Genomic DNA, 23,759 nt, shown 5'->3' on the forward strand with positions numbered 1-23,759 from the left:
TACCGCCAAAGCTACTGGACAATACTCTGTACTCCTCCTTCTAGACTTGTCCTCTGCTTTCGACACAGTTGACCACTGCCTCCTGCTGCAGATGCTCTCCTCCTTTGGCATCAAAGACCTCGCCCTATCCTGGATCGCCTCGTACCTTTCCAACCGCACATTCAGCGTCTCCCACTCCCATACTACCTCCTCATCCCACCCTTTCTCTGTTGGAGTCCCCCAAGGCTCTGTTCTAGGACCCCTACTCTTCTCAATCTATACACTTGGCTTGGGACAACTCATAAAGTCCCATGGATTCCAGTACCACCTCTATGCTGACGACACTCAGATCTACCTCTCTGGCCCAGACGTCACCGCTCTGCTGTCCAGAATCCCAGAGTGCCTATCAGCCATATCCTCCTTCTTCTCCTCTCGCTTCCTCAAACTCAATGTGGACAAATCTGAACTCATCATCTTTCCTCCATCCCACAAATCTTCCCTACTTGACCTATCTATCGCAGTCAATGACATCATGCTTTCCCCTGTACCCGAAGTCCGCTGCCTCGAGTAACCTTCGACTCTGTCCTGTCCTTCAAACCACACATCCAAGCTCTTTCCACCTCCTGTCGCCTCCAGCTCAAAAATATCTCCAGGATCCGTCCTTTCCTCAACCCCCAATCTACTAAAATGCTTGTGCACGCCCTCATCATTTCCCGCCTTGACTACTGCAACATCCTTTTCTGTGGCATCCCTGCTAACACCCTTGCACCTCTCCAGTCCATCCTTAACTCTGCTGCCCGACTAATCCATCTCTCTCCTCGCTACTCCTCCGCTTCCCCCCTCTGCAAATCTCTTCACTGGCTCCCATTCCCTCAGCGTATCCAGTTCAAATTGCTAATACTGACCTACAAAGCCATCCACAACCTGTCTCCTCCATATATCTCTGAACTAATCTCTCGATATCTTCCCTCACGTGACCTCTGGTCCTCCCAAGACCTCCTTCTCTCCTCCACACTTATTCGCTCCTCATCCAATCGCCTCCAAGACTTCTCCCGAATATCCCCCATCCTCTGGAACTCTCTGCCCCAACACGTCCGACTATCAACCACAGTCGGATCCTTCAGACGGAACCTGAAAACTCATCTCTTCAGGAAAGCCTACAGCCTGCACTGACACCGCTGCTGCCTCATCACTATCGAAGCTACCGCCTCACCAACACCGGAGCTACCGCCTCACCAACACCGGAGCTCCTGCAACCCTCAACCTACTGTCTCCTTCCCCATAATCCTGTAGAATGTAAGCCCGCAAGGGCAGGGTCCTCGCCCCTCTGTATCAGTCCGTCATTGTTAGTTTGTTTACTGTGATATTTATAACTTGTATGTAACCCCTTCTCATGTACAGCACCATGGAATCAATGGTGCTATATAAATAAATAATAATAATAATTTCCATTTTCCCATTAGGGTTAGAGCTAGGGTTAGGGTTAGGGCTAGGGTTAGGGCTAGGGTTAGGGTTGGGGCTAGGGTTAAAGGGCCACTGTCACCCCCTCCAGCCGTTATAAACTAAAAGAGCCACCTTGTGCAGCAGTAATGCTGCATTCTAACAAGGTGGCTCTTTTAGTTTTTTGTTCATGTATTCCCAAAATAAAGCGCTTTGAAACTTATCCAAAATACCTCTCTTTGTCCATGGAGGCGGGTCCTCACTCCCCAGCTTGAACCGGTACTCTGCCGTCACTCACATCTTCAGGGGCTTTCGGCGCCGCCCCTCCGTGCTTTTTTCGCTTCAAAACCGGCACCTGCGCTGTGTACAACTGTGTGGGGCAGGCGCAGTAAGGTCTGGCCGTCTGACATCCCAGCCAGGCTTGCAGACTGCGCCTGTGCGGCCGCCCTGCCTATGAATCCCAGCCCCGCACTGTGCATAATGCATAACACACTGCGGGGCTGGGATTCCCAAGGTGGGTAGCCGCACTGCCCGCTTGAGGGGGTGACAGTGGCCCTTTAAGGCTACAGTTAGGGTTGTGGCTAAAGTTAGGGTTAGGGTTGGGGCTACATTTACGGTTGGGAATAGGGTTGGGATTAGGGTTAGGGGTGTGTCAGGGTTACAGGTATGGTTAGGGTTACCATTGGGATTAGGGTTAGGGGTGTGTTTGGATTAGGGTTTCAGTTATAATTGGGGGGTTTCCACTGTTTAGGCACATCAGGGGCTCTCCAAACGTGACATGGCGTCCGATCTCAATTCCAGCCAATTCTGCGTTGAAAAAGTAAAACAGTGCTCCTTCCCTTCCGAGCTCTCCCGTGTGCCCAAACAGGGGTTTACCCCAACATATGGGGTATTAGCGTGCTCAGGACAAATTGGACAACAACTTTTGGGGTCCAATTTCTCCTGTTTCCCTTGGGAAAATACAAAACTGGGGGCTAAAAAATAGTTTTGGTGGGAAAAAAATGTTTTTTTTTATTTTCACGGCTCTGCGTTATAAACTGTAGTGAAACACTTGGGGGTTCAAAGTTCTCATAACACATCTAGATAAGTTCCTTGGGGGGTCTAGTTTCCAATATGGGGTCATTTGTGGGGGTTTCTTCTGTTTAGGTACATTAGGGGCTCTGCAAACGCAATGTGATGCTTGCAGACCATTCCATCTAAATCTGCATTCCAAATGGCGCTCCTTCCCTTCCGAGCCCTCCCATGCGCCCAAACGGTGGTTCCTCCCCACATATGGGGTATCAGCGTACTCAGGACAAATTGGACAACAACTTTTGTGGTACAATTTCTCCTATTACCCTTGGGAAAATACAAAACTGGGGGTTAAAAAATAATTTTTGTGGGAAAATTTTTTTTATTTTATTTTCAGGTTTTTCCACCAACATAGAAGAGGATTCTTTACTGTTAGGGCAGTGAGAATCTGGAATTGCTTGCCTGAGGAGGTGGTGATGGCGAACTCAGTCGAGGGGTTCAAGAGAGGCCTGGATGTCTTCCTGGAGCAGAACAATATTGTATCATACAATTATTAGGTTCTGTAGAAGGACGTAGATCTGGGGATTTATTATGATGGAATATAGGCTGAACTGGATGGACAAATGTCTTTTTTCAGCCTTACTAACTATGTTACTATGTTACTATGTTCACGGTTCTGCATTATAAACTGTAGTGAAACACTTGGGGGTTCAAAGTTCTCACAACACATCTACATAAGTTCCTTGGGGGGTCTAGTTTCCAATATAGGGTCAATTGTGGGGGGTTTCTACTGCTTAGGTACATTAGGGGCTCTGCAAACGCAATGTAACACCTGCATACCAATCCATTTAAGTCAGCATTCCAAATGATGCTTCTTCCCTTCTGAGCTGTCATGCGCTCAAACAGTGGTTCCCCCCACATATCGGGTATCAGCGTACTCAGGACAAATTGGACAACAACTTTTAGGGTCCAATTTCAACTGTTACCCTTGGAAAAATACGAAACTAAGGGCTAAAATATAATTTTTGTGGAAAAAAAATATTTTTTAATTGCACGGCTTTGCGTTATAAACTGTAGTGAAACACTTGGGGGTTCAAAGCTCTCACAACACATGTAGATAAGTTTCTTAGGGAGTCTACTTTCCAAAATGATGTCACTTGTGGGGGGTTTCAATGTTTAGGCATATCAGTGGCTCTCCAAACGCAACATGGCGTCCCATCTCAATTCCTGTTAATTTTGCATTGAAAAGTCAAACAGCGCTCCTTCCCTTCTGAGCTCTCCCATGCACCCAAACCGTGGTTTACCCCCACATATGGGGTATCAGTGTACTCAGGACAAATTATACAACTTTTGGGGTCCAATTTTTTCTCTTACCCTTGGGAAAATAAAAAATTGGGGGCAAAAAGATTATTTTTGTGAAAAAATATGATTTTTTATTTTTACGGCTCTGCATTATAAACTTATATGAAGCCCTATGTGGGTCAAAGTGCTCACCACACATCTAGATAAGTTCCTTAGAGGGTCTACTTTCCAAAATGGTGTCACTTGCGGGGGTTTCATTGTTTAGTCACATCAGTGGCTCTCTAAACGCAACATGGCGTCCCATCTCAAGCTGAAGTAAATTTTTTGTGAAAAAAAGTTAAATGTTCATTTTTATTTAAACATTCAAAAAATTCCTGTGAAACACCTTAAGGGTTAATAAACTTCTTAAATGTGGTTTTGAGCACCTTGAGGGGTGCAGTTTTTAGAATGGTGTAACACTTATCATATAGACCCCTCAAAATGACTTCAAATGAGATGTGGTCCCTAAAAAAAAATGGTGTTGTAAAAATGAGAAATTGCTGGTCAACTTTTAACCCTTATAACTCCCTAACAAAAAAAAATTTTGGTTCCAAAATTGTGCTGATGTAAGAAGACATGTGGGAAATGTTACTTATTAAGTATTTTGTGTGACATATCTCTGTGATTTAATTGCATAAAAATTCAAAGTTGGAAAATTGCAAAATTTTCGCCAAATTTCCATTTTTTTCACAAATAAACGCAGGTAATATCAAATTTTTTTTACCACTATCATGAAGTACAATATGTCACGAGAAAACAATGTCAGAATCGCCAAGATCCGCTGAAGCGTTCCAGAGTTATAACCTCATAAAGGGACAGTGGTCATTAACATGCAAACCACCCTTGGGGGTAAAGGGGTTAACAGGCGCCAAACATTCGTGGCGGGGATTCAAGTGTCAAATTCGAGTGCTGAGCACATCCGAGCACCCTGATGCTCAAGTGATATCCAAGTATTACCGAGCATGTTCGCTCATCCCCAATAGTTCACATGAAGATAAGAAACTTTGTACTACCCTTATATACGCGAGTATAAGCCGACCCGAGTATAAGCCGACCCCCCTAATTTTGCCACAAAAAACTGGGAAAACTTATTGACTCGAGTATAAGCCTAGGGTGTAAATGCAGCATTTACCGGTGAATTTCAAAAATAAAAATAGATCATTCTTGCCCCATAGCTGTGCCATATAGTGCTCTGCACCGTTCATTATTGCCCCATAGCTGTGCCATATAGTGCTCTGCACCGTTTATATTGCCCCATAGCTCTGCCATATAGTGCTCTGCACCGTTCCTATTTCCCCATAGCTCTGCCATATAGTGCTCTGCACCGTTCATATTTCCCCATAGCTCTGCCATATAGTGCTCTGCACCATTCATATTTCCCCATAGCTGTGCCATATAGTGCTCTGCACCGTTCATATTTCCCCATAGCTGTGCCATATAGTGCTCTGCACCGTTCATATTTCCCCATAGCTGTGCCATATAGTGCTCTGCACTGTTCATATTTCCCTATAGCTGTGCCCCATATAGTGCTCTGCACCGTTCATATTTCCCCATAGATGCTCCACATATATCTGTGCCATTGCTGCTGCTGCTGCAATAAAAAAAAAAAAAGCCATACTCACCTCTCTTGCTTGCAGCTCCCAGCATCCGGTCCCGGTGTCTCTCCGCACTGACTGATCAGGCAGAGAGCGCCGCTCACACTATATGTGTCATCACGCCCTCGGACCTGAACAGTCAGAGCGGAGAGATGCTGGGAAGATGGAGCGGCGCCGGGAAGATGGAGCGGCGCCCGGCGGCTGGAATGGGGACAGGTAAATATGCGATACTTACCTGCTCCCGGCGTCCGGCTCCTTCCCCCGTACAGCTGGTCTTCGGTGCCGCAGCTTCTTCCTCTATCAGCGGTCACCGCCACCGCTGATTAGAGAAATGAATAGGCGACTCCACCCCTATGGGAGGTGGAGCCGCTTATTCATTTCTCTAATGAGCGGTCCCACCTGACGTGGGGAAGAGCTGCAGCACCGAAGACCGTGGGACAGCAGAGGGAGCGCCAGGATCGCTGGAAGCAGGTAAGTATGCCTCAGCGCCCTCACCCCCTCACCCGCCGACCCTGCCACCCACCTTGACTCGAGTATAAGCCGAGAGGGGCACTTTCAGCCCAAAAATTTGGGCTGAAAATCTCGGCTTATACTCGAGTATATACAGTATATCTTATCAGATAAATCTGCTTCTTTCGCTACCAGAATTGGTCATCCGATCCCATATCTCAGTAATCGGAAAGTCTGTCTTCACTAAATACAGATTTTACCTTAGAATTGTGAATTTTGATAATGACTGATCAATTCTGGCAGCGAAAGAAGCTAATTTTTCTTATAAGATATATTACAAAGTTGCTTAATTTCACATGTACTATTGATTTGTGAAATAAAAATGTTACTCTTTAATTCTCTTAGCCTTGTTTCCATGTTGAAGGTATGGCTTCTTGACCACAATTATTACATGAAGACCACTTCTGGCTTGACTTCTCTGAACAATAGATGGATGTAGCTCAGTCCCACTAGTTGCTGCAAGTTCTATCTTCATTGGAAAGAACAACAAGGCGTCCTGGAAGTAATTATATAGTTTCTACAGCGTTCTAATCCCAACATCAGAGTCTATATGGCATTTACATGAAGAGACAGAAGGATTTTCACTAGCATCGTTATCCATGATGTTTGGAACAGCCTCTGGGCTCAGTTCTTTCAAAACTGTGTGCAGGTATACCTAAAAGCAGAGCCCTGATCTTAACATCGAGTCTGTCTAGGAAACCAAGAAGAGTCAGAAGTATGTGTGTAAGCGACATCCACAGATCTGTGGTTAGATCTCCAAGATATTTGGAACAACTTCCCTGTTGATCTTCAAATACTGTGTTGTATTTTATTCGCTAATAATAATAAACTATTGACACTTCTATTGTTGAATGCTTCTTACTTTGCAAAAATATTTTCACACCGTCTTAAAACTTTTGCACAATACTGTTTACATATTGTCATGAGAAAAAACTAAGTATGCCCTATTAACTTTCTATAGTTTAACATATCTGGACATAATTTACGAAATTTGGTCTTTAGAAGCGCTCAAAATTAGATAAAAGCAACCTCAGGTTGACCTCTGGATGGGAGTCCTCTGAAACGCTTCCTACATGTCGGCATACCCTGGTCATCTTTTGATTAGGTGAAACATCAGCCTAGTGGCATGATGCATACACAACATCGTTCCAGGATGGCTAGGAGGAGATTCACTCCAGTAGGAGGCGCCTTGTAGGTTTCTTGCCCAGCATTCACAGAATACTACCTGGCCATTGTACAAGGGTCCTCCAATTATATTTATCTCCTTTGGAGTGGCATATCTTATAAAAATGTGACAAAAAAAATTACTGAAATGTAATTAATACTTTGTACAAAAGCTTTTATTGGTGATGACAGCTTCAAGACAACTGTTGTATGGAGGAACTAGTCACATGCATTTGTCAGGTGTGTTTTTACCCTTTCTTCCACACACTCTTCGAATCGTGACGGTCCTGTGGGATCCTTCTATGAACTCTGAGCTTTAGTTCCTTCCATACATTTTCTATTGGATTCAGGTCAGGTGATTTCCTGTGATATTCTGACTGCTTTATTTTCTTTCACTGATACCAATTGAGACTTTCCTTGGCTTTGAGCTTGGGATCATTGTCTTGCTAAAATGTCCACCCTCGTTTCATCTTAATCATCATGTAGATGGAAGCAGATTTTTATCAAGAATGTTTATGTATATTAGTCCATTAATCCTTGCTTCGCTTATATAAGGTTTGCCAGTGTTGTATCCTGAAAAACAGCCCAACACCATGATGTTCCCACCTCCTAACTTTACTGTTGGAATGGTATTTTGGGGTTATATGCATTGCCTTTTTGCCCCACAGCATGGTGTATATTGTGGGATCTAAAGAGTTCAATTTTGGTCTCATCTGACCAGATCATATACTTCCAGTATTTCACGGGCTTGTCTAAATGTTGTAGAGCAAACTTTAAACGAGCTTGAACATGCTTTTTGTTCTGCAACGGAGTCTTGCATGCTGAGCATGCATACTGGCCATGGAGGTTCAGTGCATTACTTATTGTTTTATTTGAATCAATTGTACGTGCTGATCCCAGGTCTTTCTGTAGCTCTCCAAAGGTGCTCCTTGGCTCTTAGCAACTGTTCTGATCATTTTTACACTCCTCTGTCTGAAATCTTGAAACCATGGCCAGATGAATTTTCTTTCCACTTCCAGATTATGGCCCCAACAGTGCTCACTGGAACCTTCAGTAGTTTAGAAATTCTTCTGTAACCAATGTCATCAATGTTTTGCTACAATAAGTTTGTGAAGGTCTTGAGATAGCTCATTAGTTTTCGCAATCATGAAATATTTCTTGTGTGGCACCTTGGTAATGAGAGATCTTTTTATAAGCCGTTAATTAAACTAGCTGATATTTTTCACTAAGTGGCAGGATTGCTTTCTAATTACTGGTAGATTTCAGCTGGTGTCATGACTTTATATGTCTTTTTGCACCTCTTTCTCCATGTGATCTATACTTTTTCCCTGTCATTTCTGATTATTGCACATAATTTCATTTATGGACATCAATTGTTTGATTTATTTTCCTGTTTGGATTGGAAGTGTTGATACCGACATCTTTTGAGAATTTTATGTCAATAGCACCTTTAGAAAAATATTTACTTAGAAAATTGGTGACGTGTTCAATTCAACTTCACCCGCTGTATGTCTCAGGGTAAGTAAAACTAGGAGAGTCACTTGTTTAGAAGGATCTGGTTGTTCTTTTAGATCACAGAATAAAGATAGACAAAATGAAAGATTGCAATCAGCTTCTCCTGAAATAAAATGGAGATGTATCTGATTTTGAGCTGATTTGTGGATCAAACTCACCAATTCAAGTGATTGGATGATTGAAAAAAATGGACTGCACACTAATGGCACCCTATTAAAGTGCATTTTTCATTGATTGTTTTCTAGGTTAAAGTTTCATCTGTATTTTTGAAAAACTGATGAAACACTCAGTGTTAATGAAAATCAGACTTTTTTTTTATCATGCACATGATTAAAAAGACACCTGAATGAGTCTTTGGGTCAGTAGGATATTGTCATGTATTATAAGAATAATACAGTAGACTCACAAGACAGAGGCAAGAAACTAATACTTTATGAAGCAATAGTACAACCTTATCAGGCATATGCAGTTATTTTACCAGCATCAGTACTGAAATGATGCCCTGGAGTTACAAAATATACAATGAAAAGTCACATTTTATTCACACGAACGATATAGATTATAGAATAGGTTATTTACTTTTCAATGATAGATGTTTATTAATACTTAGATTTCATAATAAACAGTTAGTGCTCTAAATTGCATACCCTTCCTCTTGTAGAAGAGCAACTTTGATTGTAATCATTATACTTTTATCTTGTACAACTTGTCAAAGATTTTATGTAAAAAATAAATAAATAATAACTAGCTCCTTGTGTGAATTCTCTGATGTTTAACAAGTTTTGACTTCTCAGTAAGACATTTCCCACATTCTGAACATGTATATGGCTTCTCTCCTGTATGAGTTCTCTGATGTTTAACAAGTTTTGATTTTTCTGTAAAACATTTTCCACATTCTGAACATGAATATGGCTTCTCTCCTGTGTGAGTCCTTTGATGTATAACAAGATTTGATTTCCCTATAAAACATTTCCCACATTCTGAACATGAAAATGGTTTCTCCCTTGTGTGAGTTCTCTGGTGTATAACAAGATAGTGTTTCATCATAAAACATTTTCCACATTCTGAACATGCATATGGCTTTTTTCCAGAGTGAATTTTCTGATGTGCAGCTAAAGCTGATTTTCGGTAAAAAAATTTCCCACATTCGGAACATGAAAATGGCTTCTCCCCTGTGTGACTTCTCTGATGTATAACAAGTCTTGATTTAATGCTGTAACATTTCCCACATTCAGAGCATGAATATGGCTTCTCCCCTGTGTGACTTCTTTCATGTGTAACAAGAGTTGCTTTGCCTGTAAAACATTTCCCACATTGTGAACATGAAAATGGCTTCTCCCCTGTGTGAATTCTCAGATGAGTAACAAGCTCTGATTTCTGTTTAAAACATTTCTCACAATCTGAACATGAATATGGTTTCTCCCCTGTGTGAATTTTCATATGTGTAACCAGATTTGTTTTTTGATTAAAACATTTCTCACATTCTGTACATGAAAATGGCTTTTCCCCTGTGTGAATTCTCTGATGTCTAACAAGTCTTGATTTATTGCTATAACACTTTCCACATTCTGAACAGGAAAATGGCTTCTCCCCTGTGTGAATTTTATGATGTCTAACAAGATCTGATTTTTGCTTAAAACATTTTTGACATTCTGAACATGAAAATGGCTTCTCTCCTGTGTGAGCTCTTTGATGTTCACCATCACTTCTGTTAGCCTTATGTTGTTTAATAGTCTTTAATGAAACAGAAGGTAGAACCTGTTGAAAAGAATCAGATGATAGGTTTTTGCTGTGAAGAGCTTTAGATATATCTGGTGTAATGATATGCTCTTCGTATGTGTCTGGTGTAATATCATGATCTTCTGCTTTAAATTCTGCCAATAACAGATGTCTATCTGAGCTGCTTCTGAAGTGATCTGTCAAGAAAAAAAAACTTGTAATATTAATTATATAATAATATAAATAATAACATTTTTGCATAAACACATATATACTGTATTTTGCAGACTATAAAACGCACCTGACCAGAAGACGCACCCCAAACTTTAGGGTGAAATATAGGAAAAAATGTTTTCAAATAAAATGGTGGTGCGTCTTATAGTCCATTTGAAAGGTAGCTTACATGGAGGGGTGGAGCGGGGTCACAGGAGGCAGGGTCGCTGGTTCAGAAGGCGGATTGGGGCAATGCTGGGGGCCCAGGGCTCTCATAAGATGTTGGCACCGGTGAGCGGAACCCCTTACCTTTAGATTTACCTGTGGTGGACTTCAGGAAAATGGCCCCTGGAGGAGGCGTATGCGCAAATTGAGATCTCGGGAAACGACCCTGCCTTCTGTGATCCGACTTCACTGCAACCGCTCCCCCGATAAGCTACCTTTGGATTATAAGACGAACCCCCTTTTCCTCCCAAACTTGGGGAAAAACTGCATCTTATAATCCGAAAAATACAGTAGATTGTAATAAAATTTACCTATCACCCAAAAGAATGGTAGCAACAATAGACCTTCAAAGAAGGGACTAATAGATTATGATTGTAGACCTCCAGGCTGGCATGTGCTGTCACTTTAAGGTACCGTCACACTCAGCAACTTTCCAACGATCACAACCAGCGATACGACCTGGCCGTGATCATTGGAAAGTCCTTGTGTGGGCGCTGGAGAGCTGTCACACAGACAGCTCTCCAGCGACCAACGATGCCGAGGGGTAAACATCGGGTTACTAAGCGCAGGGCCACGCTTAGTAACCCGATGTTTACCCTGGTTACCATTGTAAATGTAAAAAAAAACAAAAAACAACACATACTCACATTCCGGTGCCTGTCACGTCCCCGGCGTCCGCTTCCCTGCACTCCTCCTGCATCCTGTGTAAGCGCCGGCCGTAAAGCAGAGCGGTGACGTCACCGCTGTGCTGTGCTTTACGGCCGGCCGGCGCTGATACAGGATGCAGGAGGAGTGCAGGGAAGAGGACGCCGGGGGACGCGATAGGCACCGGAATGTGAGTATGTGCTTTTTTTTTTTACATTTACAATGGTAACCAGGGTAAACATCAGGTTACTAAGCGCGGCCCTGCGCTTAGTAACCCGATATTTACCCTGGTTACCAGTGAACACATCGCTGGATCGGCGTCACACACGCCGATTCAGCGATGTCAGTGGGTGATCCAGCGACAAAATAAAGTTCTGGCCTTCTAGCTCCGACCAGCGATGTCACAGCAGGATCCAGATCGCTGCTGCGTGTCAAACACAACGAGATCACTATCCAGGATGCTGCAACGTCACGGATCGCTATCGTTGTAATGTTGTTCAGTGTGAAGGTACCTTTACACCAGCTGATGTCCATGATCACGCTGATGGTGATGCTCCAAGATACAGCTGCTCCTCACAAAATTATAATATCAAAAAGTTATTTTTTTCAGTTCTTCAATACAAAAAGTGAAACTCATATTATATAGAGTCATTACAAACAGAGTGATCTATTTCAAGTGTTTATTTATGTTTATGTTGATGATTATGGCTTACAGCCAATGAAAACCCGAAAGTCATTATCTCAGTAAATTAGAATAATTTAAAAAAAACCTGCAAAGGCTTCCTAAATATTTAGAAAGGTCCACAAAGGTCCATTGGTCTGTTTAAGTAGGCTCCACAATCATGGGGAAGAATGCTGACTTGACAGATGTCCAGAAGGCAGTCATTGACACACTCCGCAAGGAGGGTAAGCCACAATGGTTCATTGCTAAAGAAGATTGCTGTTCACAGAGTGCTGTATCCAAGCATTATTAATGAAAAGTTGAGTGCTAAAAAAGTATGGTAGAAAAAGGTGCACAAGCAACTGGGATAACCGCAGCCTTGAAAGGATTAAGAAAAGGCCATAAAAAAATTTGGGGGAGATTCACAAGAAGTGGACTACTGCTGGAGTCATTGCTTCAAGATCCACCACACATAGATGTAGCTAGCACATTGGTTACAAGTGTCAAATTCCTTGCATCAAGTCACTCATGACAAGTGGACAATGCCAGAAGCGTCGCTAGGTTCACATTGCGTTAGTGCAGTCTGTTTAGCGCATACGCTAACGGACTGCGTTAACGCAATGTCCAAAAAGGGATCGCGCTATCGCAGATGCCCGATCTGTGCTAGCGAGAACGGACCCAAAAACGCTGCAGACAGCGTTCGAGGTCCGTCACAAAATAACAGAACATCGCTAACACATGCCAAAAATGGGATGCGTTAGGGATGCGTTACATACATTGCGGTCAATGGGTGCACTAACGGATCCGTTACATTGCGTTAGTGGCGCTATGTAACGGATTCCGTTAGCGGATACCCACTAACGCAATGTGAACCTGGCCTTACCTGGGCCAAGGTGAAAAAGAACTGGACTGTTGCTCAGTGGTCCAAGGTGTTGTTTTCAGATGAAAGTAAATTTTGCATTTCATTTGGAAATCAAGGTCCCAGAGTCTGGAGGAAGAATGGAGAAGCCACAATCCAAGCTGCTTGAGGCCTAGTGTGAAGTTTCCACAATCAGTGATGGTTGGGGAGAAATATCATCTGCTGGTGTAGGTCCACTGTGTTTTATCAAAACAAAAGTCAGCACAGCAGTCTACGAGGAAATTTTAGAGCACTTCATACTTTCCTCTGCCGACAAGCTTTTTGGAGATGGAAATTTCATTCTCCAGCAGGACTTGGCACCTGTCCACACTGCCAAAAGTACCAGTACCTGGTTTAAAAACAACAGTATCACAGCTTGATTGGCCAGCAAACTCGCCTGACCTTCACCCCATAGAGAATCTATGGGGTATTGTCAAGAGGAAGATGAGAGAAACCAGACCCAACAATGCAGACGAGCTGAAGGCTGCTATCAAAGCAACCTGGGCTTCCATAACACCTCAGCAGTGCCACAGGCTGATCGCCTCCATGCCACACCACATTGATGCAAAAGGAGCCCCGATCAAGTATTGAGCGCATTTACTGAACATACATTTATGTAGGCCAACATTTCGGATTTTAAAATACCCGTATATACTCGAGTATAAGCCGACCCGAGTATAAGCCGACCCCCCTAATTTTGCCACAAAAAACTGGGAAAACTTATTGACTCGAGTATAAGCCTAGGGTGGAAAATGCAGCAGCTACCGGTGAATTTGAAAAATAAAAATAGATGCTCCATACCGTTCATTATGGCCCCATAGATGCTCCATATAAAGCTGTGCCACATATAATGCTCTGCACCGTTCATTATGGCCCCATAGATGCTCCTTATAAAGCTGTGCCACATATAATGCTCTGCACCGTTCATTATGGCCCCATAGATGCTCCTTATAAAGCTGTGCCATATATATATTGCTCTGCACCGTTGATTATGGCCCCATAGATGCTGCTTATAAAGCTGTGCCCCATATACGGTATATTGCTCTGCACCGTACTTTTTGACCCCATAGAGGCTCCTTATATAAAGCTGTGCCATATATAATGCTCTGCACCGTTCTTTATGGCCCCATAAATGCTCCTTATATAATGCTGTGCCATATATAATGCTACTGGTGCTGCCATAAAAAAAAAAAAAAATCACATACTCACCTCTCTTGCTCAGGACGCCGGCGCTTTCAATATTTACCTGCTCCTCGTGCGGCTCCGTCTCCAGCACTGACGCTCAGCAGAGGGCGCGCACTGACTACGTCACCGCGCCCTCTAACCTGAGCGTCACTGCCAGGAGACGCTGCAGACGGAGCCGCACCGGAGCGAGGAGCAGGTAAATATAGCGCAGCGCTGCGCTCCCCTTATACTTACCTGCTGCGGCGCGGTCCCTGCAGTCTCTAGCTTCCCCGGCGCTGCAGCTTCTTCCTGTAATTGAGCGGTCACAGTTACCGATCATTTACAGCAATGAATATGCGGCTCCTCCCCTACAGGAGGTGGAGCCGCCTATTCATTTCTGTAATGAGCGGTGCCATGTGACCACTCAGTACAGGAAGAATCTGCAGCGCCGGGGAAGCTAGAGACTGCAGGGACTGCGCCGCAGCAGGTAAGTATAACTACACAGCCCCCGCTCCCCCTCACCTGCCGACCCCCGGGTATATGACTCGAGTATAAGCCGAGAGGGGGACTTTCAGCCCAAAAAAGTGGGCTGAAAATCTCAGCTTATACTCGAGTATATACGGTAATTTTTCAAGCTGGTGTTATAAAGTATTCTAATTTACTGAGATCATAATGTTTGGGTTTTCATTGGCTGTAAGCCATAATCAACAATAACAGAAATAAGCACTTGAAATAGATCACTCTATTTGCAATGACTATATAATATAGGAGTTTCACTTTTTGTATTGAAGAACTGAAATAAATTAACTTTTTGAAGATATTCTAATTTTGTGAGAAGCACCTGTATATGTGCAATATATCTTAATCCTGTCCATCAATGTACCCATCTGGTTGGCCAATCAATGAGTTTGGTAATCTGGACAATTGGAATCCAGAATCTCTCATATGCACGTTTTTAATACTAATATAGACAACTATCTTGGTTCTTTGACAGTGAGTGATTACATTTGGTTTGTTATATACTTGACCTCCAGACTGACTTTTTTTTTTCTTTGATGGATGGTGTAATGGTTGATCTACTAGTAAAATTCAATAAGGGTCTGGAAGCCTTTCTTGAAAAATATTACAGGTTGTAGGCACTAGATTCTGTGATGTGTTGATCCAGGGAACTAGTCGGATTGCTGTATATGGAGTCGGAAAGGAATTTCCCACCCAATATGGAGCTATTAGTGTCTACCCCATTGGATCAACATGTTAGGTTAAAGGTTGAACTTGATGGACTTAAGTCTACCTTCAACCTTAAATTCTATGGGTTTGAACTGCTGTGGGATATGGACCTTCAAAGGGAAGGTCCCATAAAAAAAATTTTCAACAATTAAAAAACTGTAATTCATGTTTTAATAAAAAAAAATCAATTGTATTTTAATTAAGTAAATTATGAAAAACAAAGTTTGATATTTTTCACTTTTAAACACTAGGGGGGGCAGCTGCTGAAATTTGCCTTGAAAAAAGTGTATAACTAGCTCACACTATGACTGCAATAAATGTGGGCAGGATCTTCTCACATGTCTGATGTCACTCCCCTTCTGGGCATTTGCAAAAGGATAAAAAAGGATTATGTTTAGAATCATAGTATGGAGACATGACTGGTGACAGCAAAGTGACACAGACATGTGGACATGTGTCACCGAGGCCGGCCAGCAGCACTGATTCTGTTAGTGCTGCTCGCTGTACCATAAGCTGGGGTTAGATGCGCGTAGTGTATCACGTGCTTCGATTAGATACCTGGAGTGTATCACTACACGCATCTTGATACAGGGCTCAATGTAGTGGTCACTGCTCCCTGCTGATTCTCCTGGATCTCTCGGCTACATTGGACACTGTGAATCACCAGTTCCTCCTCACTATACTATATCTGGCTCAAGGACACCGTGCTCTCCTGTTTCTCCTCCTACCTCTGTGACCGCTCCTTCACTGTATCTTTTGCCGGACCTTACTCCTCTCTTCATCCCGTTACTATCGGGGTTTCCTCGGGGCTCAGTCCTAGGCTCCCTCCTCTTCTCTCTATATAATGCCTCTATTGGACAATCAATAGATTTGGGTTTCAGTATCATCTCTATGCTGACGACAGCCAATTATACACTTCTTCCCTTGACCTCACCCCAACCCGAATACAAAATACCAAGGATTGTTTGTTTCCTCTATCTGAAACTGAATATCTCCAAAACTTAACTTCTTATGCCTCCCCCCTCTAATAACCTAACTCTACCTGACATTGAAACTACCTTGGAGGGTTCACCCATAACCTCCCAAGCAGCACGCCAACTGTCTTGAGGTTATATTTGACACAGAACTTTCCTTTATTCCCTATATAAAATCACTCGCTCACCTGTCACCTGCATCTTAAAAACATCTCCAGAACCTGACCTTTTCTCATCATTATAACGGCTCAATCTCTTACGGTTGCTCTTATTCAATCTTGTCTGAACTACTGCAACTCTCTTCTAATCGGTCTCCCTCTAACTAAATTTTCAATACAAAGGTGGGGGGCGGACAAAAGGTGAATATCGTGTCCCCTCTGCCCAGGGGCGCAGCCTGTGGCCTGATGCATTAGGGACATGCATCTCACATGGAACCTATTATACATACATATAACTGCACAACATATTCTGGGTGCTGAGTGGTTCCGTAACACGTAACAGTATATGTCACTGCTTAATTGTAAAGTGCTGCAAAATATATTGGACTGTATATATACAAAATTATTATTATTAGTGTATCAAGTGATAGGATTAGATGCACTGTTCTGGGGCGTATCATGCATGATGGGATTAGATGCACTGGTCTGGGGCATATCACACATGATGGTATTAGATACACTGGTCTGATCTACATATTGAGATCCTATAGATGACTCGGGGCACATGGTCGCTCCTGTACACTGCTACATCTGTATATCACCTTGAAAAATAACTTGTATCTTAAAAGGGCCCATTTTGGTCTTGTAAACAGCCGGTTATGGTTTTTTTTTGGACGGGCACAAGTTTCACAGAAGGACACAAACCCAGTAACGTCAGAAGCCAACAAGGGCCACCAAAACAGCCTAGTGATGGCTTCACGCGTGGCAGAGATTCCAGGATGTCCACCCAAAGCAGAGTCATGGAACTCCTGAAGCACCCTTAATACTGAACAGGCACAAACAGCTTATTATCAGGTATGGACGAAGGAGCAAAAGTTTGGGCCTCACTAATCGCTCTTTCCAATGCCGAGGACACTGCAGCCACCACCACTCCGCGCTGAAGAATGTAAGAAGGAGGTTCAGAAGGTGATACTGGATCTAGGCTATGAGATAAAGCATCAGCCTTCACATTCTTGGACCCTGGTCTGAAGGTAATATAAAACTAAAATCGGGGGAAAAAAGTGACCTTGCTTGTCTCAGAGTTAAATGTTTGGTGGACTCGATGTAAGACAGGTTCTTGTGATCCGTAATGACAGTGATATGATGGACAGCCCCTCCAAAAAAAATGCCTCCATTCTTCAAACGCCAATTTAATGGCCAATAGCTCCCAGTTACCCACATCATAATTCCGCTCAGCAGAGGAAAATTTTTTCGAAAAGAAGGCACAGGGTCTTAAGTTAGTCAACGTGGTGGGCCCCTGAGACAACACAGCCCCCACTTAAACCTCCGAGGCATCCACCTCCACAATAAATGGTTTAGACAAATCAGGTTGAACCAATACAGGGGCAGTCATGAAACAGTTCTTCAAGATGACCAGTTCTTGAGATGAGCCCCCTTACGAGTTAAATCCGTGAGAAGATTGACCACCTGAAAAAAACCCTTAATGAATTTTCTATAATAACTAGCGAAACCAAGAAAAAGCTGAAGAACCTTGAGATCTCTGGGTTGCACCCAATCCACAATAGCCTGTACCTTCCTAGGGTCCATGCGAAACCCCCCAGCAGACAAAATGACCCCAAGAAAAGACAATTCTTGAGCAAAAATTAACACTTCTCTGGTTTAGCAAACAGTGAGTTCTCCCTAAGCCTCTGAAGAACCGCCCGGAGGTGGCCCATGTGACTCTGTTTGTCAGAAGAATATATGAGGATGTCATCCAAATAAACTACCATGTAACGCCCAATAAAATCTGAGAAAACATGATTCATGAAATTCTGGAACACTGCTGGCTCGTTAGTCAGGCCAAAGGGCATAACCACATCCACTCATCCCCCTCAAGCATACGGATGAGATTGTATGCTCCCCTGAGGTCCAACTTAGAGAACCACCTGGCCCCCGACAATTGATTGTACAAATTGGGTATAAGTGGGAGGGGATAAGTGTTTCTTATAATGATTTTATTCGGTTCTCGAAAATCAAGGCATGGGCGTAAACCACATCCTTTTTCTTCACAAAAAAATAACCCCGCCGCCACGAGAGAGACAGCTGGCCGAATGTGCCCTTTACAGAGGCCATCAGAGATATACTCCTTCATAGCAGACTGCTCAGGGCAGGAGAGATTGTACAGATAGGCTTTGGGCAATTTGGTACCCGGAACAAGATCAACAGCACAATCGAATGGGCGGTGTGGTGGTAGAACCTCAGCTTCCTTTTCAGAGAACACATCCTCAAAGTCCTTCAGGTAATCCGGAATACCCTCCAGGCTGAAGAATGACACAAGTACAGAAGTGAGGCAATTTTTACTACAATTAGGACCCCATTTAACAATGTCCCGAAATTCCCAGTTTATCACAGGATTATGTAATTGTTGCCAGGGGAACCCCAACACCAGTCCCGCAGGCAGATTGTCCATAACAAAACATGAAATAAGTTCCTGTGTAGGGAACTCACTTCAAGGAGAAACTCCTCTGAAACAAATTTGATGGCATTCTTAGCCAGTGGTGTTTTGTCAATGGCAACAACATGAATAGGAGTCTCCAGCCTAACTATCCCTAACTTACACTTGGACACCAAGTCAGAGTCAATAAACTTCATGGACGACCCGCAATCCACGAAGGCAGAAGTAGGCACAGAGCCACTCCCACAACAAAGTTCCACTTCCCCCAAAAATTTTTGACAATGCAGAAAAAGGTACCGGAGAGTCTGGGTGACTTCCACGACAATCACCCAGACTCAGCCGCTTGATAGTCGGTGGACAAGAGGGGCAGTCCTTTTTCCAATGTCTGGGATCTCCGCAGTAAAAACACAGCTTTCCTACACCTCGCCGTCTCCTCTCCTTCTCCTCAAGGTTGGTGGCCCCCACCTCTATTGGTTCAGACGGAGGGAAAAGGATCACTAGGATATACGTGTTCGCTGCTCTAGCTTGGAAGCATGTACTATCACTGACGCTGGCCAGCAGACTGCAGAGGACTGAAAAATCCCAGCCAGCTCCAAAACGAGGCAGAGGGGGTTAACCCCCACATGACCAGTCCAGAGAGAAGATAGCAGAAAACAAACTCCGGACTGGATCATGACAACACCATAGTCATCCATATAGTATAATGCACCCCATAGTCATCCATGTAGTATAATGAACTGCATAGTAATTCATATAGTATAACGCACATCCCATAGTCATCCACATAATATAATGCACCCCATAGTCATCCATATAGTATAATGCACATTATAGTTATCCACATAGTATATTGCACTCCATAGTCATCCATATAGTATAATGCACCAGAGTCATTCATAAAGTAAATTGCACCCCATAGTCATCCATATAGTATAATGCACCCTATAGTCATCCATATAGTATAATGCACTCTATAGTCATCCATATAGTATAATGCGCATTATAGTTATCCACATAGTTGAACTCCATAGTCACCCATATAGAATAATGCACATTATAGTCATCCACATAGTATATTGCACCCCATAGTCATCCATATAGTATAATGCGCATTATAGTTATCCATAGTATATTGCACTCCGTAGTCATCCATATACTATAATGCACCTGAGTCATTCATATAGTATAATGCACATTATAGTTATCCACATAGTATATTGCACCCCATAGTCATCCATATAGTATAATGCACCAGAGTCATTCATAAAGTATATTGCACCCCATAGTCATCCATATAGTATAATGCACCCCATAGTCATTCATATACTGTAGTATAATGCACATTATAGTTATCCACATAGTATATTGCACTCCATAGTCATCCATATAGTATAATGCACATTATAGTTATCCACATAGTATATTGCACTCCATAGTCATCCATATAGTATAATGCACATTATAGTTATCCACATAGTATATTGCACTCCATAGTCATCCATATAGTATAATGCACATTATAGTTATCCACATAGTATATTGCACTCCATAGTCATCCATATAGTATAATGTACATTATAGTTATCCACATAGTATATTGCACTCCATAGTCATCCATGTAGTATAATGCACATTATAGTTAACCACATAGTATATTGCACTCCATAGTCATCCATATAGTATAATGCACCCCATAGTCATTCATATATAATGCACTCCAGTCATCCATATAGTGTAATGCACTCCATAATCATCCATATAGTATAATGCACATCATAGTCATCCATATAGTATAATGCACACCATATTAATCCATCCACACAAATAATGCACACGCCATAGTCCTATATATAGTCCTGCACTGCTTTGGGGTGTATCATGTATGATGGCATTACATACACAGCTTTGCTATGGAAGTGTATGCCTGCTACAGAACAGTTAAAGTTCCTTAGCAGAGCTGTGTCAGTGATCAGAGCACATCAGGGTGATAATTATTTTGCTGTGTTATGAACACTGCGGTCACCAGCAGTCTGGTAATGTGCTACTAATTCCATGCTGCTGATCACCGTGGACAATACTCACCTCACCCCAGACCTCCACTCCCCGGTAGCTCGGTAGCTCCTGTCTGTACTATGGGCGGTGACACTGGGAAAATGGAGTTCGTATCACAGCTGCAGGCTACATCAAAATGGCAGCAATCTCTTCATACAGCTGTGACCTGGACAGTCCAGGGGGCGTGCCCTGGTCACAGCTTTAGGCAGCCACAATGCTGAATATGCAGTTGGACGGCGACCGCAGACTACTATAAACTATAATACAATAAAGCTGCCGTATTTGACGCAAATGTAAATGGCAGTTCCCAGTGGATGAAGAAAAAATTAACAAAACGAAAACAATTAGAACAGTGAATTAAGATTTGTATTAAATATAATTGATTATATAATCAATTATTAATATAAAAATTGCAGCACCTTCCTTTTAAGCTGTTCCTGCCCTGCTTCGGTGTCGATCCTGCCCTGACTTCTGTGTAAGACAGAACCAAATCTATCATTTCTTGAGTAGATGACTACTGTAGTATTCGAGACCTGGGGACTTCCAGCAGGGAAGCACAAATCTTTGCACTAGGTATAAAAGGTGAATACCAGGGACTGTGCACACAATACAGATGGCAATGTACAATGAGTATAGTCTCATGATGTGCAGACCAGTGAGGAACATTTTTAGATAGTCAAGAGGTGATCATCAAGGTCCTTGTATCTGGGCACTTCTGAAATGTAGGACTGTACTGGGGTAGCAGTTTGTCAATGAAATACCCTCAATGAAAAACCCTGCACTCGTTATGGTAGGATATATGTTATCTTTTGTAAAAACCATTTTTCTAGCTATGTTTATTACATGTTACTATTAATTTAATTACTGAAGTGTGCTTCGACATATGTTTTTATTCCAGGTTGTGTGTGTACATGTGCTCCTGCATATTACATTTCTACTAACAGGTGAGCTGGCCCGTGCTTTTGATTGTACGTATTTCACTAGAGGAGCATGTAGAAAAGTAGTATTAACAAGTGAGGGGCACCAAATAAGGGCAAAGTAAGGGAGATAAGAAAGAAAATTATCACTCCAAAAGCTGCTCCACACAACCTGAATTGTACACAAAAAATGACTTTAAAATATGTCACACATCCATGGAATTGTTATTTTTTTATGTATTTGAACCCCTTTTTGTACATGAATTTACTTTGCATGTAACTCTTGTCTGCATTTAGTGGTTACTACTCACCTGGATAGTCATCTGTAGGAATCTCCTCTTTAAACTGCTCATCACCCATAACAAATGTCTCTATAATAATATTGCTCATATCGTATCCCTGAAATAGATATGATAAAAGTCACAGACAGATGAAAAAGTTGCATAAAATGACTTAGAAAAACAGAAAAGGTGAAAAATTAACGTTACAACCAAAAATGTTTGTATATCTTGAACATTCAGTGTATAATACTGCAGGATGAATCATGACAGAACACAAGACCTTCATAGCCTTCTACACATCATAGAGGAGAATTCATGACACCTTCTCTCCATCTACCTGATGATCCTGAGGAACATCGGGATCTTCTTCTTTACAGTCCTGTGGAAGAAGAGGACGGGGACATCTCTCTGGCGTCGTCCTCTTACTGGATAGAACTGTAGAACAACACATACAGGGACTGTATTCATTCTTTTACATACAGATAATTATAGGCCATGTGTATTTAGTCCTGTCTATTACCTGGTGATGTGAGGGGCTGGGGAACCTCCATCATGATGTCCTTGTACAGATCTTTGTGTCCTTCTAAATACTCCCACTCCTCCATGGAGAAATAGACGGTGACATCCTGACACCTTATAGGAACCTGACACATACAATGATACCGTCATCCCCCTGATCCCTCCATAATGTCCCAGCATTCCCAGCAGTGTCACCTCTCCAGTCAGCAGCTCAATCAAGTTGTAGGCGAGTTCTAGGATCTTCTGGTCATCGATGTCCTCATGTATCAGGTTGTGAGGTAGGGGCCCCATTATTGGGCTCAGGGGTCTTCCCTCAAAAGCAGGGGCCTGACAGTGCTCACTAGAGGTCTTCTTCACTACTGTGTAATCCTGGTTATGGAGAGACACATTAATGAATCTCACTGCAGACATTTCCAGAGTCCTCACCTCTCCAGTTCTGTCCATCTGTTATTCCCATAAATAAGAAAGATGTAATGTGACGTCATCAGAATCTCTCACCTCTCCAGTAAGCCGGAAGAGGATCTCTAGGGTGACGTGTAATATCCTCTCCGCCATCTTGTCCCTGTCCCTGTCCATCCTTGTAGGGTCAATAAGGAAACGTCTCTTAAAAAGAAGATCTCCGCTGAGAGAATATGATATTGTAGGGACCTGAGTAGGAAGAAGATGAACCAACGGTCAAGGCTTGTGGAAAAAAAACTGGAAGTAGGATACATGTCTCCCTTTCTTAGGCCCCTTTCACGCATCATTTTTTTGCTATTAGTCGCAATCTGTCAAATTTTGAAAAAAAAAAACAGATCCAGCGACTGATGCCGCCGCATCCGTTTTTTTCTGATAGACTTGTATTAGTGACGGATGGCCTCAAGTTTCATCCATCGTTCGCTGGATCCGTCGAAAATTGTTTGTCCGGCGGCCGGAGAGAACAGACAAAGTAACGTTTTTTTGTGTCCGTCGAAAAAACAGACAGCGACGGATCCGTCGCTGTCCGTCGTTTGCTCGAATGGAAGCCTATGGGCACCGGATCCGTCAAATGACAGAATCCGGCGACGGATGTTTTTTTTAAATTGAGCATGCTCCGACTTTTTTTAGGATCCAATTAGCCAGATATGCTAGTCGGATC

General features: G+C 42.7%; 1 protein-coding gene across 1 annotated transcript in view; it reads right to left on the reverse strand.

Annotated features, from left to right (window-relative positions):
- Positions 1–23,759, reverse strand: part of LOC138664055 (zinc finger protein 420-like) — an 81,811-nt gene that overhangs the window by 45,760 nt on the left and 12,292 nt on the right. Inside the window, exons 3-9 of the mRNA XM_069750472.1 lie at positions 23,141–23,290; positions 22,838–23,011; positions 22,644–22,767; positions 22,461–22,558; positions 22,154–22,241; positions 9,333–10,471; positions 2,742–2,746 (exon numbers count right to left, since the gene is read on the reverse strand). Coding sequence (XP_069606573.1) covers positions 2,742–2,746; positions 9,333–10,471; positions 22,154–22,241; positions 22,461–22,558; positions 22,644–22,767; positions 22,838–23,011; positions 23,141–23,218 — 1,706 coding nt within the window. The 5' untranslated portion in view covers positions 23,219–23,290. The remainder of the gene's footprint in view (positions 1–2,741; positions 2,747–9,332; positions 10,472–22,153; positions 22,242–22,460; positions 22,559–22,643; positions 22,768–22,837; positions 23,012–23,140; positions 23,291–23,759) is intronic.

Source organism: Ranitomeya imitator, chromosome 2, assembly GCF_032444005.1.
Source record: "Ranitomeya imitator isolate aRanImi1 chromosome 2, aRanImi1.pri, whole genome shotgun sequence".
Classification (NCBI taxonomy): Eukaryota; Metazoa; Chordata; class Amphibia; order Anura; family Dendrobatidae; genus Ranitomeya; species Ranitomeya imitator.